This window comes from Botryllus schlosseri, chromosome 2 (assembly GCF_051294905.1).
Source record: "Botryllus schlosseri isolate E-star chromosome 2, Bs_hap1, whole genome shotgun sequence".
In the NCBI taxonomy this organism is placed as follows: Eukaryota; Metazoa; Chordata; class Ascidiacea; order Stolidobranchia; family Styelidae; genus Botryllus; species Botryllus schlosseri.
In genome coordinates this window covers 31,717,683-31,734,833 of record NC_137237.1, presented here as the reverse complement: position 1 = coordinate 31,734,833, position 17,151 = coordinate 31,717,683, and the positions used below count along the sequence as shown (strand labels likewise).

Genomic DNA, 17,151 nt, shown 5'->3' with positions numbered 1-17,151 from the left:
TGCCGATCGTTCTGGCCCACTTCTCGGAGTCGCATGTTACATGGCCGAAGACTTTATATTTCTTGGTGCGTCGTGGTGCATAACATACGTATTTTTTCTTGGTGGAAGAGAACCCAATATTCAAGATAGTTGGCAACTTTAAACCGAGCACAGCGCGAAATTTTTTTGAAAAAGTTGCATAAACTTTCGAGCTCGAGCCCCCCCCCCTCCCAATTGGGTGCGGCAGTTACGTTCCTGCATATTGAAATGAAACCTAATATTTCCGGCTGACCCTCGTCACTGGTAATCGTAAGCAACTAGTAGAGAAATGGAAAGAACATTGTATATCGGCAATAGTATCACACACATGACGCCACCCGCATGAAAATGCGAATAAGAGAGCGTTCAATGTACTATTTGTAGATGGTACACGAATTCCTCTTTCTGACACAGCCTTGGTTGATGTATTTTGGTAAAAGTCGACTCCAAGGCACCCAAATGAAAGTGTGAACGGACCCTGCGTCGCTGCTGACATCATATTTTGAATACGATTCTTGACATACAATGTTCTTTCCACTTCTCTACTAGTTTCTGACGATTACCCCTGACGCGAGTTAGCCGAAAATATTCAGGTTAATTTCAATATGAGTGTACTATTCAATTTCACTACTCCAAAATTCTTCTCTCGCTAATCGAGTCGAATTAATAGAATTATTACTCGGTTCAGATCCGAGTACTCGAATCATTGTGCTCATTCCTACTCAAATGTCGTTTTACATTGTTTTGCACGCTTAAATGTCGGGAAACTAGGAAGGCGTGAACGTTGTGTTCACATTCGTGTTCGGTATTTCCACCGGTTGCCCGACATATGAGCATGCGACAGAATGGAAAACGACAGTTGAGCTTGGGCCACGTTAGTATGCGTCATTTCAGCATGTGACTTTATAACCCAAAAACTAACCCTAACCCGAAACATAACTCTGAAATTAACCCCTTATATATCCTAACCCTAAGCCTTACCCTAACCCACCCCTAACCCGTAATTTGCCCCTCATGCTGATGTGTCGCATGCCCAATTGTCGCATGCCGAAGTGTCGCATGCTATAATGTCGCATGCTCATATGTCCACGGACCATTTCCACTTCGTCATTTTATAGGTTCGTGTTTGTAGACGAACCGCGAAAGTAAGTAACTACAGCAGGGGTGTCAAACTCAATTTGGGTCGCCGGCCAGATTCAAAGCTTTTCATCGCTTGACGGCCAGACCAAATCAAATGATACCACCATGTTACCTCCGAATTCATACTTCTGTTTGCAGTGCGATGTTTCGTGATCAAGCTAGGCTAATGTATAAGATAACGAGAATTGGGACTCTATTGTAGCTACACGCAATTTTAATAACGCGAATTTATAATGAAATACCTGAAAGGCTACATTATAATCTTTGAACACGTAAGTTTCAACGTTTCGCATTGGCCTTTTCGTCTATGCGAATAATCCGGTTTCGGTCCATTTTTCCTGGAAACTCTGAAGCGCGTGGGCACCCTTTTACAGTATCTGTGTAAATGTCACAGACCTGTTATTTACTGTCATTATAGTGAAAACACAACATTGCCATCGTACGATTGTAATATGACATAAGACCATGTGTGACATTCGGTGTCTTGAGGGATTATTTATGACGGACTTCTGAGATAAATTTGAAGGTTAATACTAACATTTCTCCATTTACTCAGCATTGCTTCGCGGGTCGGATGAAAAACATCCGACCGGCCAGATCGAGCGCGCGAATCGCATATTTGACATCTATGTTCTCTGCAGTGTGAACATCTTTTCTGAAATGGCATAATTGACGATGATCAAATCTTTTGAATTCTGTGTGACAGTGACAGCACGATATTGAGACAACCCTAAGATAAACTTAATCTGTTAAAATATTGTGTTGGTTATATCGAGAAATTTCCTTGAATAATAGAATGACTTGCGTGTGACAATATTTCGGCTCGAAAAACGAGCTAAAGCAGTATGACGTTGCTATATTCCAGAGCAGTGGCAGAATGAGCCATCCCTGATGAAGCCACAAATGATGATTTCGTCCCATGGCGCTAAATTGTTCCTAGGCTCAAAAAAGTCACTGTGCAGGGCGACAATGTATATCTATTAACATTACGTACAAGCAGGATCGTAACTGCCGCACCCAAAACCCCCCAATTGGGGAGGGCGAGCTCGAGGTAGCCCAAAATTATTTAGTGAATTAGCATAAATTTTAGAGTATGATGTGGAAATTTATGCGACTGTTTCGAAATTTTTTGCCAAATTTCTTCAATATTGGGTCCTCTTCCCCCAAGAAAGAATACGCAAGACCTAAATAAATGGGCATATCGGCGTTGGCCATTACCGCGTCACGACGCACCAGGACATAGAAAGTTTTAGGCCATGTAACATGTAACCATGGCACACTTCAAGAAGTGTGCCATAACGATCGGCAGCGAGAAAACATTGGCCGAAAAGGACTGCCCTTATGCTGACCGAAAACTTCGTTATATATACAAAATACATAAGGTTTAATTGTCCATAGGCGCCTAAATGACTGGCGCCGAATGTTCCTGTCCTTGCAATCCGAACGCCACAAGACAAATACCATCCCGCAGAGAAAAATTATTTGCCAGTGAAGAAATACCAATTTGAAATCGTGTGCGTCTTTTAATTTAGTACGTTTGGTCGATTTCAATATTTTTTTATATACAGGCAGGAGGTCACGAAATAACATCATGTAACGAAGTCATTACACCAACGGGTCCGCCCGCCCGAATATGTTTAATTATTATTTACGGACCCTACAGTTTCCAAGACACCTCACTCAGCTCTACCGGTGAATTTGATTACGTGAGCAGAGAGGACAAGAAATTGATAGCATTATATATATGCAATTTCCGATCTCATCGACCAATTTTATCATGAATGATCGAAAATTTCCGGGCTTCGCGCTGGCTCACTAAACAGTACAACTAATTTCGGGGCAAAAGCGAACAACGTGATGGGGGCTCAGTTTATCACCCTATGGGGACCCAAGACTAAAGTTTTCTGGAGGCACGAAGTGCTGTTTCGTTCCTGTCAACGGGTATAGGTCCTAAGATGTTTAATTAATATTTAGGGGTCTCACCTTTTCAAACACACCCCACTCAGCTCTACCGGTAAATCTGATTACGCGTGCAGAGAGAGGATGAAAATTGATAGCTATATGTATGCAATTCCCGATCATATCGACCGATTCAATCATGAATTATAGAATTTTTCGCGCATGGCGCGTTTAGGTGACAAAAGCTCAATCACGAGACGGACACCCAATGTAGATGATAAGTAGCGGTAAACAGCGTATAGCCTGAGGGGGTCTGGGTTTGTCACCCTGTGGGGGACCCAAGACCAACGTTTTTTTTGGGGGGGGGGGGCTGACGAAATGCTGTTACGGTCCTGCATACAAGCTATTACAAGATGATGACGGGGCATTTCGCTTCAGATGCATCTTCTTGAGGGATATTTTTCGAACCGGGTTCAGCCACGAGAACACGACAGCAATACTCAGAGTTCGACCAAAAACCTACCATACCGCATGTTATGTTACCATAATTTGTTTAATTTTATCAGGGCAAAAATCTGTAGCCGTATCATATTTCGTTTGTATTCTTGACGTCGAGGATGGCGAATGTAACGGGGACTAACTCGGTTTACAATGCAACTGAGCTATTCGTGATTCGAACAGCATTTTGGTTGCTGGCCACGGTGAACGTAGTCGCTAATGTGCTGATGATCATGGCACTGCTTAGAACAAAACGTACCGTATTTCTCATCATTCTGACCGGGCTTTGCTTTTCGGATTTGCTCTCAGCTTGCAACAGTCCGTTGTTTGTGAAGATCATTCTTGAGGCAAGGAATTTCACGCTACCTAGATTTACTTGTGGATTGGCAACGACTGTTGAAGTCGGAACATCGATAGTAACAGTCTTCCAGGTACTGGCGTTGACTCTGTTCAGATTCAACACTGTAGTCCGTTCTGTGCCTGCGAAAAGGCAAATGTCGACTCATACATGTGCCCATGTCATCGTCTCGCTATGGATCGTGTCGTTGCTGCTAATATCGCCCTACCCTATTGCTATCACAGTGTCCGAAACTGACACAGGGTTCAAATGCGGTATGAAAAAAAATGTGACGTTGCTGGCGAAAGGTATGGTAGCATTGGGGGTCACTGCAGGTATTTTCCTTCCAACGCTGATTATCGCTGGATTGTGCATCACTATCGTACTGTTCCTGTTAGGGCGGAAGCTACCTGCAACTACACCATCGGCGGATAAGCTACGGCGGCAAATGGAGAAGAAGGCAGTTAAGCAGCTTGTGATCGTTGTAGTCAGCTTTCTGGTAGCTTACACAGTTGACTGTGGGGCAAAGAATTTCATGTTCCTCAAGCGTGACGGCCAGGTTTCAGACCATACCACGTTGACGTTGGCATTGGTAGCTCATGGAGTACTTCGCATTTCGGAGTGCCTCAATCCTTTCCTCTACTACTACGGATCGATGGAGATACGGCGGGAAATGAAGAAGCTGCTGTGTGGAAGATCAAGCAGTAGTGAAACGACCATTGGGAACAAATAAAAAATAGAAGAATTGTTATGAATGACGTAATCGTTCACTCTGTTAGTGTCGCTCATAACGGTCTAAAAAGTACTAATTCGATAAAATTGAAAATCGAATGATGCTATCGAATCAATTCATACTTTATGTGGATTTACTAATCTCAAAAAGTGTCACTTAACATTTTCTTTTCTCTAATCATCATGAAATCGACTATGTGCAAGTGTAGATATGTTAGGGTTGCCAGATTTACTTGGCCTAAAATCCGGACACTCTTTAATGACCACTAGTGTCAATATGACGTCACACTAGCAATGCTTTGTATCGATTGTATAATGCAGGGGTGGGCAATTATTTTCCTGCGCGGGCCAAGCGAGAAGCAGAAAATACGTTGGCTGGCCGAGTCAGAATTTTTAGCTGTATTCCCAAGCGTATTGGTTTTATTTCAAATTGAAAGCAGTGAATTACGATGTTTCCTAATGAATGTTGCACAGTGGATGTGTTGATATTAGCGAATGAGAAATTGACGGTTAATTACCTAAAAATAATGTTTATTTGCCGTTATATTCCGACAAAAAGTTAATCATGATACATTTTGCACTCTCTTTCCAGTGGTTCTCAACCTTTTTTTAAGACACGCCTCCCCTTTATGATTGTGAAAAATGTCACGCCCCCCCTTCATGATTGTGAAAAATGTCACGCCCCCCTTATCGTCATATCACAAAATCCAACCGGGATGCTAGCAACCCCAACAGATTGTTTGATGGCCTGGAAGGTTATGACTGTTGATGAGATAATTCAAAAGTATGAAATTCGGTCTATATATAGAGAAACACGCGTGAATTGGAGGTAAATCGCGCAGAGCGCAAAATTTTTTTTCAGACGGCCGCTTCTTCGCGCCCCCCAGGTTGAGAACCACTGCTTTAAACCCTTATGTGTGTTTTTCTATCAAGTCAATAAAATGTCTTTGGGATACTACAAAGCTTATTGTCGTGGTCGCTGCCTTCCGATCAGTGTGCATGTGCATTGCGCAGCTTGGTGAAATAGCCTTGTTGTTAAGCGACGCTTGCAGTTCTGCTAAAATTCGGCCTTGCTTGACCGAGTGCTTGACGCATGTCTTCATGCCTTTGTCATAAGACCGGCTGAAATGATACTCCTTGAACACGGCGACTTGCTCAACACTGACTACTAAAAAGACGGGTTTACCCCTGACTTCAGTGAACAAATATTTAGTCCTCCAAACCATCTTTGAACTTCTGCTTTCGGCTTTCTTTCTTTTTTTGACATGCTTGTTCATCCTTTATGGATGAGGGTCATGATTGACTTGTTTTACGAATAAGGGATTTGGAAACGTATCCAGTAACAATTTGAAGCACAGACAGACTGTGTGCGTAGCCTAGTGTGACATGGCAATAACGAAGGTTTGGTGACTTCTTGTGAGTATAATTGTAAAGGCATAATTTGCTACATTGACTTTATTTTGAATCTGGATTACGCTTACGCATGCGAGGTACGTGGGCTGCGTAATCGTGGCATATTAATGAACCGTCTTGAAAGTAAACGAGTTTTCGGTTCAGTTTATACAACCTATATGGTTTTATTCCATGCAGCAACATTAAAAAGTAGGTTTTATGTTTTGAATTCCTAGCAACTTTTCGCGGGCCGTTCGGAATAGCTCCGTGGGTCGCACTTTGCCCATGTCTGGTAAAATGTATACGGGAGTGGATTTTTGAACATATCGTCGTGAATTCATTAGGCTCTTGGGCTTGTTCTATCTCTGAATTTACCTCTGATGATATCTAGGACAAGGTTAGTATATTCTCATTTGGTCTGCAACAGTGCTCTTCAACCTGTGGGATGGTACGCAGTTGTGTGAATGAAAAAATTTGCAGTGCGAATAACGAAGGTGCTGCGGATGGTGCGAATGAAAATCCGGATGAGTGCGGATAAAATTCGTAAATAATTGGTAATTTTTCTAACGTGACATAATTCAAATGAACATAATAGGAAATTCAAGTACAGTTTCTCCCTAACTTTTGTAGTTGCGAGGCAATTGTAAAAGCTTGTTTGACATACGACGCACCGTTAATCGTAGCTTTGACAATACCGTTGTCTCTCACAAGCCACAGTGAATTAATATTTGCACACTATAATTATTACGCATGGGTTTGGAGGTGACTCGAGTCAAGTCAAGTCATGTCGAGTCACGAGTGAAGTCACAATTCAAGTCAAATTGAATTTTCAAAGTATCGGCGACGATTCAATGTCGTTACATTTTGCTAAATATGTGAAAGACAGAATAATTGGCCATTTATCTTGAATCAAATAACGAATATAAAGTTAAATATGCATGCAAGAAGGCGTTGTATCGCTCACGCACACGTAGAACCGCAAATAAAATATTTGAATAAATGTATAGCTGTGCATGCTATAGTTTGTTATTATCAGCCAATAGGATCGAATACGAAGTCTCGAGAAGTTAAAACAGATTGATATGGTACAATACACTACCCATCTACACATCCATGAGAAATTAAACGCATAAACTATATTTGCCCGATTTAAATCATACAAGAGGGTTGGTAAAGGTGATCTCTGCGCAATGTAAGCACTGATCCGTCTAAGAAACAGAGATACGTTGCTATTAGATTAATCTACTACTGCTACTACGACAACGTAAGCCAGTGGTTCTCAACCTTTTTGTCTTTGCGGACCCCTTTTGGACCGTCATGGACCCCGCGGACCCCCACAAGTTTTCGCTCAAAATAAATTCAATTATCGCACAACCGTCATTTGTCTTGTGCAAATATTAATTGTAAGTTAGTGATAAACAGCCACAAAATGACTTTTTTTGAAAATAAAACCACATTATATGTAGAAATTGGGTAGACTTATATTATTTCGAAACGAATTTTGCAGCTGTATTTATTGTCTTGGAAATACGTGTATTCGATTTGATATGAAGGAATGTCAAAATTCATTTCCACAAAGATAGGTGGTGGCTAATGTAATATTAACGCGTCACGCTTCGGTCGACAGCTTTTGGGTGAGTTTTTAATGAACATGTCACGTCCAGCCTAGTCATTTCTATCTAGCATCTCATCTTGAAATTATTTATTGGTTATATCACAGGAGAAGATGGATTTCATGGCGAGTTTTCAATTCCTTCATTGGGGCAAATTAAAAAAAAAAGTCGGGAATTTCTATTCCAAACGATTGCTTACTAATTTACTGAGACTGACAACTCCCAATCCAGAATTTTTTGCAAACATCTCGAAGTCACCCTGTTTGACTTTGCTATCTCGAACATTCCATTTTTCACAAACCCCAACAATACATCTCGGAAAAGGAATATGTTTGCATTGGCAGGCTATTGGCAATTTGGCGATTAAAATGAGTTTGCACAGTCGGATATTTCATCTCAGACGACCATTTTGATGATATTAGCCCTAAAATTTGAGTAACCATGAAGCGAAACTGTTTCATGCTTTCCCTAATTATAAAATAAAAATTAGGTATTCAATGATTTTACAACTTTAGAGGATTCGCGGACCCCCCGCAGATGCTTCGCAGACCCCCAGGGGTCAGCGGACCCCCGGTTGAGAACCACTGACGTAAGCTGTGATCATTTCGTGTGTGGGCAATTAATTCGTGATGTAACAATAGACGATCAGTGAAACGTACAATCAGAGAATGACTGTAGTTTACTCTCACAAGTGACGCAAGCGTATCGCGAGCAATACGAACGTACACAAAATACAGTGATTTAATCGACATCCTTTACTTGATGACTTGAAATTGACTCATACATTTTGCTCCAAGTCACGAGTCAATCCACATTTTTGAAGCGCCGAGTCAAGTCAAGTCATTTTTGCAAAGTGTCTCGAGTCATGCGACTCCAAGAAGTGTGCCATAACGATCGGCAGCGAGAAAACATTGGCCGAAAAGGACTGCCCTTATGCTGACCGAAAACTTTGTTCTATATACAAAATACATAAGGTTTAATTGTCCATAGGCGCCTAAATGACTGCTGGCGCCGAATGTTCCTGTCCTTGCAATCTGAACGCCACCAGACAAATACCATCCCGCAGGGAAAAATTATTTGCGAGTGAAGAAATACCAATTTGAAATCGTGTGTGTCTTTTAATTTAGTACGTTTGGTCGATTTCAATATTTTTTGATATAGCAGACAGGAGGTCATACGGAATAACATCATGTAACGAAGTCATTACACCAACGGGTCCACCCGCCCGAATATTTTTAATTATTATTTACGGGCCCTACAGTTTCCAAGACACCTCACTCAGCTCTACCGGTGAATCTGATTACGTGAGCAGAGAGGACAAGAAATTGATAGCAATATATGTGCAATTCTCGATCTCATCGACCGATTTTATCATGAATGATCGAAAATATCCGGACTTCGCGCTGGCTCACTAAACAGTACAACTAATTTCGAGGCAAAAGCGAACAACGTGATGGGGGCTCAGTTTATCACCCCATGGGGACCGAAGACTAAAGTTTCTGGGGGCACGAAGTGCTGTTTCGTTCCTGTCAACGAGTATAGGTCCTAAGATGTTTAATTATTATTTAGGGGTCCTACCTTTTTAAACACACTCCACTCAGCTCTACCGGTAAATCTGATTACGCGTGCAGAGAAAGGATAAAAATTGATAGCTATACATATGCAATTCTCGATCATATTGATCGATTCAATCATGAATTATAGATTTTTTTTCGCGCATGGTGCGTTTAGGCGACAAAAGCTCAATCACGAGACGGACACCCAATGTAGATGATAAGTAGCGGTAAACAGCGTATAGCCTGAGGGGGTCTGGGTTTGTCACCCTGTGGGGGACCCAAGACCAACGTTTTGGGGGGCTGACGAAGTGCTGTTACGGTCCTGCGTACAAACTATTACAAGATGATGACGGGGCATTTCGCTTCAGATGCATCTTCGTGAGGGATATCTTTCGAACCGGGTTCAGCCACGAGAACACGACAGCAATGCTCAGAGTTCGACTAAAACCTACCATACCGCATGTTATGTTACCATAATTTATTTAATTTTATCAGGGCGAAAATCTGTAGCTATATCATATTTCGTTTGTATTCTTGATGTCGAGCATGGCGAATGTAACGGGGACTTACTCGGTTTACAATGCAACAGAGCTATTCGTGATTCGAACAGCATTTTGGTTGCTGGCCGCGGTGAACGTAGTCGCTAATGTGCTGATGATTATGACACTGCTTAGAACGAAACGTACCGTATTTCTCATCATTCTGACCGGGCTTTGCTTTTCGGATTTGCTCTCAGCTTGCAACAGTCCGTTGTTTGTGAAGATCATTCTTGAGGCAAGGAATTTCAAGCTACCTAGATTTACTTGTGGATTGGCAACGACTGTTGAAGTCGGAACATCGATAGTAACAGTCTTCCAGGTCCTGGCGTTGACTCTTTTCAGATTCAACACTGTAGTCCGTTCTGTGCCTGCGAAAAGGCAAATGTCGACTCATACATGTGCCCATGTCATTGTCTCGCTATGGATCGTGTCGTTGCTGCTAATATCGCCCTACCCTATTGCTATCAGAGTGTCCGAAACTGACACAGGGTTCAAATGTGGTATGAAAAAGAATGCGCCGTTGCTGGCGAAAGGTATGGTAGCATTGGGGGTCACTGCAGGTATTTTCCTTCCAACGCTGATTATCGTTGGATTGTGCATCACTATCGTACTGTTCCTGTTAGGGCGGAAGCTACCTGCAACTACACCATCGGCGGATAAGCTACGGCGACAAATGGAGAAGAAGGCAGTTAAGCAGCTTGTGATCGTTGTAGTCAGCTTTCTGGTAGCTTACACAGTTGACTGTGGGGCAAAGAATTTCATGTTCCTCAAGCGTGACGGCCAGGTTTCAGACCATACCACGTTGACGTTGGCATTGGTAGCTCATGGAGTACTTCGCATTTCGGAGTGCCTCAATCCTTTCCTCTACTACTACGGATCGATGGAGATACGGCGGGGAATGAAGAAGCTGCTATGTGGAAGATCAAGCAGTAGTGAAACGACCATTGGAAACAAATGAAAAATAGAAGAATTGTTATGAATGACGCAATCGTTCACTCTGTTAGTGTCGCTCATAACGGTCTAAAAATTACTAATTCGATAAAATTGAAAATCGAATGATGCTATCGAATCACTTCATATTTTATGTGGATTTACTAATCTCAAAAAGTGTCACTTTACATTTTCTTTTCTCCATTCATCATGGAATCGACTATGTGCAAGTGTAGATATGTTAGGGTTACCAGATTTTCTTGGCCTAAAATCCGCACACTCTTTAATGACCACTTGTGTCAATATGACGTCACACTAGCAATGCTTTGTATCGATTGTATAATGCAGGGATGGGCAATTATTTTCCTGTGCGGGCCAAGTGAGAAGCAGAAAATACGTTGGTGGGCCGAGTCAAAAATTTTAGCTGTATTCCCAAGCGTATTGGTTTATTTCAGATTAAAAGCAGTGAATTACGATGTTTCCTAATAAATGTACAGTGGATGTGTTGATATTAGCGAATGAGAAAGTGACGGTTATTGACCGAAATATAATATTTATTTGCCGTCATATTTCGACAAAAAGTTAATCATGAATCATTTCGCACTCTCTTTAAACCCTTATGCGTGTTTTTCTATCAAGACAATATTGTCTTCGTCGCTGCCTTCCGATCAGTGTGCATGTGTATTGTGCAGCTTGGTGAAATAGCCTTGTTGTTGAGCGACGCTTGCAGTTCTTCTGAAATTCATGCTTTTGTCATAAGACCGGATTAAATGATACTCCTTGAACAAGGCGACCTGCTTAGCACTGACTACTAAAAAGACGGGTTTACCCCTGACTTCAGTGAACAAATATTTAGTCTTCCAAACCATCTTTGAACTTCAGCTTTCGGCTTTCTTTTTTTTTTGACATGCCCGTTCATCCTTTATGGATGAGGGTGATGATCAGAGGTGGTCAGTAACGAAGTACTTCTACTTTTTCGAAGTACTCAAGTAGTTTTCCTCTACTTCTGGTACTTACTCAAGTAGATATGAATTTCACTACTTCTACTTCTACTTCATAATATTTTGTGATCTACTTACTTACTTCTCGCTATTTTCAGTTTGTCAAGTAGAAGTAGTTTAATACTCTAATCAGGAAGATAGCCTAAGAAATTTCGGGGCTGTTTTCACGGAGTATCGACATTTAATTTTCATAAAGTTGAGTCAAGCCCAGAATTTTCGTCGCGCTTCGCGCGCAGTGAATACGGATTAACCAGTATGATTTCACGAAAGTATCGGTGAATATAGTTTAGGTAGCGGGTTGGCGTGGTTCCGTTCACACCGCCCTGTCGCCCTTCACCATATACAGTATTTCATCACAGTATATATGGCTTATCATAACGTTTGAAACTGATGTTTCGCAATCTAGCATTTACTTATCATATTGTAATCAAGCTGTCCATGGCGTGTCCTAATCTGGAAAAGTGGACTCTGACTTTTCTTAGTTTTAGAGCTGTTTTAGCATACCAACCTTCGTAACTTTCTGGACTAAAGACATTAAATACATGTTCCGTTTTTAGATTTATATTTCACTTTCAATTCCCAGTACCATATATCATATATCAGTTCTTTTGTCTAGATAACGTACATGTTGAAGCATAAAAGCAAGTGCAGTCATGTCATCAATTTCCAGAAATATAGCTACACAATATAGCTTACGGTTCACCATATTTTTTATTTACGTTTACTAATCGCACAAAGCGTTTACACCGTATCCAACACAACATCTCCGTATTGCTCTTCGACTAAACTACAGGCCTTATAATATGGGGGAGTGCGCAGCACCATGATATTTTCTAAAACGTGCTGTTTGAGTAAACAGAGAATTAGTATCGCATTTCCATATCAATACTATCATTTTCATCCCATGGTGTGGACGAATGCTTACATGCTATCGAAAATTGGAGACCTGCTGGTAGGCATCAATATGAATCAAGCTAAGCACCTTTCGCATAGCTCAATTTGCACCTTTTTACAATCCATGTGAACGAATTAGGATCGTTTTCACAACTACTTACTTACTTGAGTACTTTTAAAGTCAGTCAATTCTACTTCTACTTCAAGTAGTTTTAGGTTGCTCATGAAAGAAGTAATACTACTCGTACTTGAGTAGATTTTTTTCGTCGCTACTTCTACTTCTACTTGAGTAGCTTTCTTGACTAATTTGACCACCTCTGGTGATGATTGACTTATTTTACGAATAAGGAATTGAAGAGCTTCTTGGAGGTACAGAACTTTAGAATTTGGAAACGTATCCCGTAACAATTTGAAGCACAGACAGACTGTGTGCGTAGCCTAATGTGACATGGCACTAACGAAGGTTTGGTGACTTCTTGTGAGAAAAATTGTAATGGCATAATTTGCTACATTGACTTTATTTTGAATCTCGATTACGCTAACGCATGCGAGGTACGGGGGCTGCGTAATCGCGACATATTAACGAACCGTCTTGAAGGTAAACGAGTTTTCGGTTCAGTTTATACAACCTATGGTTTTATTCCACGCAGCAACATTAAAAAGTAGGTTTTATATGTTTTGAATTCCCAGCAACTTTTCGCGGGCCGCTCAGAATAGCTCCGCGGGCCGCACTTAGCCCCTGCCTGGTAAAATGTATACGGGAGTGGGTTTTTGAACATATCGTCGTGAATTCATTAAGCTCTTGGGCTTGGTCTATTTCTGAATTTACTTCTGATGATATCTAGGCCAAGGTTGGTATATTCTCATTTGGTCTGCAACAGTGCTTTTCAACATGTGGGATGGTAGGCAGTTGTGTGAACGAAAACATTTGCAGTGCGATTAACGAAGGTGCTGCGGATGGTGCGAATGAAAATCCGGATGATGCGTATAAAATTCGTAAATAATTGGGAACACTGGTCGACATTTTTCAACTTTTTTTTTTTTTAGAACGAATGATTGAGTTTACGTAATTTGACGATGCTGATTCCGAATTTTCCGTCAGAATTCACTAATCACGTCCCAATTTTTCGCAAAAATCGAATAAAAATTTTACTCAATAAAGGCTGTATTACAGGCGCTTATGCCTGTTTATGTCCCTATATGATGCGAAACACGTCCTACAAAGCTCTCCACTTACCTTATTGGATTTGAGGTGTTCTTATCTAAAACTAAACCCTCCAAATAATCAGTATCATTAGTATTTCGAAGAAATTTACATGCAATTTCAATGAAAGAGAGTCATGTATTTTTTTCCAAATCCACCTTCCTAATAAGAAATAGGGGGTTTTGGTGAGTATTCTGATCTGAGGTCCTACAAATACCACACTCTACTTACCTGTATTAACTAAAGCTAGGAAGACTTTCGTGAATGTATTTAGAACATGCACTCTGTTTTATAAAAGCCTTTAAAAACTTTTTCATGAAATCCAGTTTAATATATAATGATGGAAATACAACATTAGATCTGTCGATAAGAGCAGGCTCTGAAACATTTTAAAGCCTCGTGTAAGATACTCCCTCATCGGCCACTGACGTTTAATTCAATGGTTTCTACTTTCCCATTCACACATAAAACAAGGATACCTTGTAGTTCTATACAGTTGAACCAGTATCATATCTATAAATTCAAAATCAACGGAAACTTTACGGGTTAGAGTAGTTTTAGTACTTTATTCCAAATTTGAAATCAAAAGTTTCATATTCTCGTAAAACACCTTGATGACAGTTGTACCAGCTACGGGGATAGAAGCACATTGATATGTATAATGCGACAGAATAGCTTTTAGGCTTGGTCCTTCAATAAAGAGGCGCAATTCACAGTTCCCAATGTCTCTACTAGACCTTGAACATCGATACAATAGACTAAAGAGGGTTCGGAAGCAAAGAAGTGTGTGTAGCCTATTCACTATCACGATGCATATACCAAGCCATAGGCGCCGAGTTACGTGGTGGCGGGGTGGCGCGGCCACCCCATTATACATTTATAGGGTGGCGGCCACCCCATACAATCAGATTAAACGCCCGCCGTCTGCGATTTCAAATCATCGGCGCTGTCAATAAGCGAGTCTGTGATAGCGCGTAAATGCCAACTATTTACCCCGATACGCGCGCGATTAATTGAATACGCAGCTTCGTCGGCGACGACGAACTATAGTGCTAAAAAGTGGCGAGATAGCGCAGTGGTATAATCCGCGGCTGCAACCACAATCGGTGCGGGTTCGAGTCCGACCGAGGTCGACTTCAGAATTCCGATACCTAAGTGTTGGAGGTTTACCTAGGCTTCTCCTCGCCACCTCATCCGCGTAAGCGGTGTCTTACAAAAAGCCTAGAGGTGGGCCGTGCTATAAGTCGGCAGTTACGGAAAATAATGAACAATATCGGCCTGGTGTAAATGACCATAGTAGTCGACAAACACCATGAATACCACAAATCCAAAAAACAAACTAGTGCTTAAAAATTGTAATCCGTGATTAGTAATCAGACAATCGCAGCAACCACGTTTACGACGTGGATTTCGACACGCTTGCGCTGAGAAACACCATCTTCTCGCTCGACCAGACGAGCGAAATCACGTTCTCCTTCTCCTAATTAAATTGCATTTGCGCCCATATTCGTTTACAAGATAATTCTGGAGTTAGTTCCGTGATATAGTCTCTTTAATTGGAGGGGAGGCTTGGAGCGCGAAATAGGACAGTGTGTTTGTGTATGCTTGCGAATTGAAAGTCATTCCTGCTCAAAGTGCGCATATTCCTTACTCTAACAAGGCTTTGCCAACTTTTATTGGGAAAGGCAACAATGCAGCTCAAACGTCGTTATAACGAGCAAACAATTGTCGCGATGTCAGACTTGGAAGTTGGGACCCCCTTGTGCTGTACTCAAGTTGAGGAATTACTGATTAGATGCGCGCTTTCTCGTTTGCTATCATCTTAAGGCTACTAATTCTTGTCTGCTTTATACACTCTTATTCCCTCGGTGTCACTTGTCAGTGGTTGATTTGTTATTAATACTGCGCATTGTGCAGTGCACAGCGTTGAATTACGTTGTCAAATATTGATGCAACACGAAATTCTCGGTGGCGCAAATTCTGAATTTATTCAATTAATTTGAACGGGAACCTTCTATTTTCCAATAGACTTCATTGCTGGACGGACTCTATCGAGGGAAACCATATCGCGGATCGAATTTCAAACCTTTGGGATATGTATTTCTATTGATAAGAACGCGGCATGCACCCATATTGCTCCTGCTGCAATAAAACGTGGATAATTAAAAGCGCACCATGTTACGATCAGGGGCCTACGTAGGCTGTAGGCCCCGGGCCGATATTAACTAGCGCGTTGTCGGCATTAAAACCCCAGGTGCGTAGCCAGGGAGTTTCTCATTTATAACTAAAAATCTCGTCCCTTTCAAATGCCAATTCACTAATTCGTAGGATGCTGCGTACTGCAAATTAGCGGGAATCATTTGTATGCGAAATTGGTCATCGATATCTCATGATGTGCACTATCGTCGGTGGTTTGATTTAGCGCGTCCGCGGCCTGCCACCGTCCGCAGAAACACTTACGCCAAACAGTTACAATCTCTGAGTGTAATATTGTTTGTGTTTAGGCCTATGTATCTTTTTGATTAAAACTTATGCCCGCGTCTGAACAAATTGTGCTTGTTTCCATTTCCGAATCTGGCTATTTAGGTATGACTACCGCACCCTGTAATTGTAATTATTGCAGGTTTGCGGCATGTCTGCAATTTCGTTATCAGCGCAACCTTGTCGGCCGATTGTAGTCCGATAAAATTGATCACTAATATGTATTTCGCACAGCGCACTGATGATGATTTCAGCAAACTAACGATGCTTTTTAGGTGTACAAATTCGACCTCATCGTTATTCGTGTTAGAAACGTAGATTTCATCGCGTCCTGAGAAACACGATCTCCTATCGCGATTTGACGACCAAATATACGTTCACCTTCTACAAATTAAAGTGCAATATTTGCATCGAGGAGGGCCGCAAGCCGCGTTTAAAATATTTTGTGAACCATTTTTGTGATAAATATTCTCGGAGCGCAAAGTTGAACAGTGTTTTATTCTGTGTGCTTGCTAGTTGTACTCCAGTGCCCATAATAATAATCCAATTATGCTTTGCGGAAGTAAATCGAGAAAATGCAGCAATACAGTCAAAATCGATGTTTTAATCAGCAACCAACCAATTGTCGCGATGCGAGCTACTCATTACTAAGTAAAAACCAATTGTGTTGGCGGTAAGGGATAATTACTGATTGGCCACGCGCGTTTGTAATCATAATTCTTGTCTGTCTTTGGTGTTCCAGAATTGTCGCGCCGTGTTACTGCTCAGTGCTCAGTCCAGCGACGAATGCCGAGCGCGCGCCAATCCTAATTTCGCAATCATATCAGCAGGAGATCGGGTCGCGCGTTACTTTGCGCGATACGATATGCGTGCCCAGACGAATCTCGCTAATTGGTCGCGGCCCCGCGTAACACTGA

General features: G+C 41.5%; 3 protein-coding genes across 5 annotated transcripts in view; all 3 read left to right on the top strand.

Annotated features, from left to right (window-relative positions):
* The window catches only part of LOC145457889 (uncharacterized), a 444,934-nt gene that overhangs the window by 77,020 nt on the left and 350,763 nt on the right, over positions 1–17,151 (top strand). The window lies entirely within an intron of this gene.
* LOC145434668 (cysteinyl leukotriene receptor 1-like) lies at positions 3,675–4,625 on the top strand. Its single transcript, XM_080312011.1, has one exon. It carries the CDS (start codon positions 3,675–3,677, stop codon positions 4,623–4,625), a length of 951 nt encoding a protein of 316 aa, XP_080168137.1.
* On the top strand, positions 9,391–11,590 carry LOC145458221 (cysteinyl leukotriene receptor 1-like). The gene has a single exon (XM_080336534.1). The coding sequence runs from the start codon at positions 9,723–9,725 to the stop codon at positions 10,680–10,682; it is 960 nt and encodes a 319-aa protein (XP_080192660.1). The 5' UTR covers positions 9,391–9,722; the 3' UTR covers positions 10,683–11,590.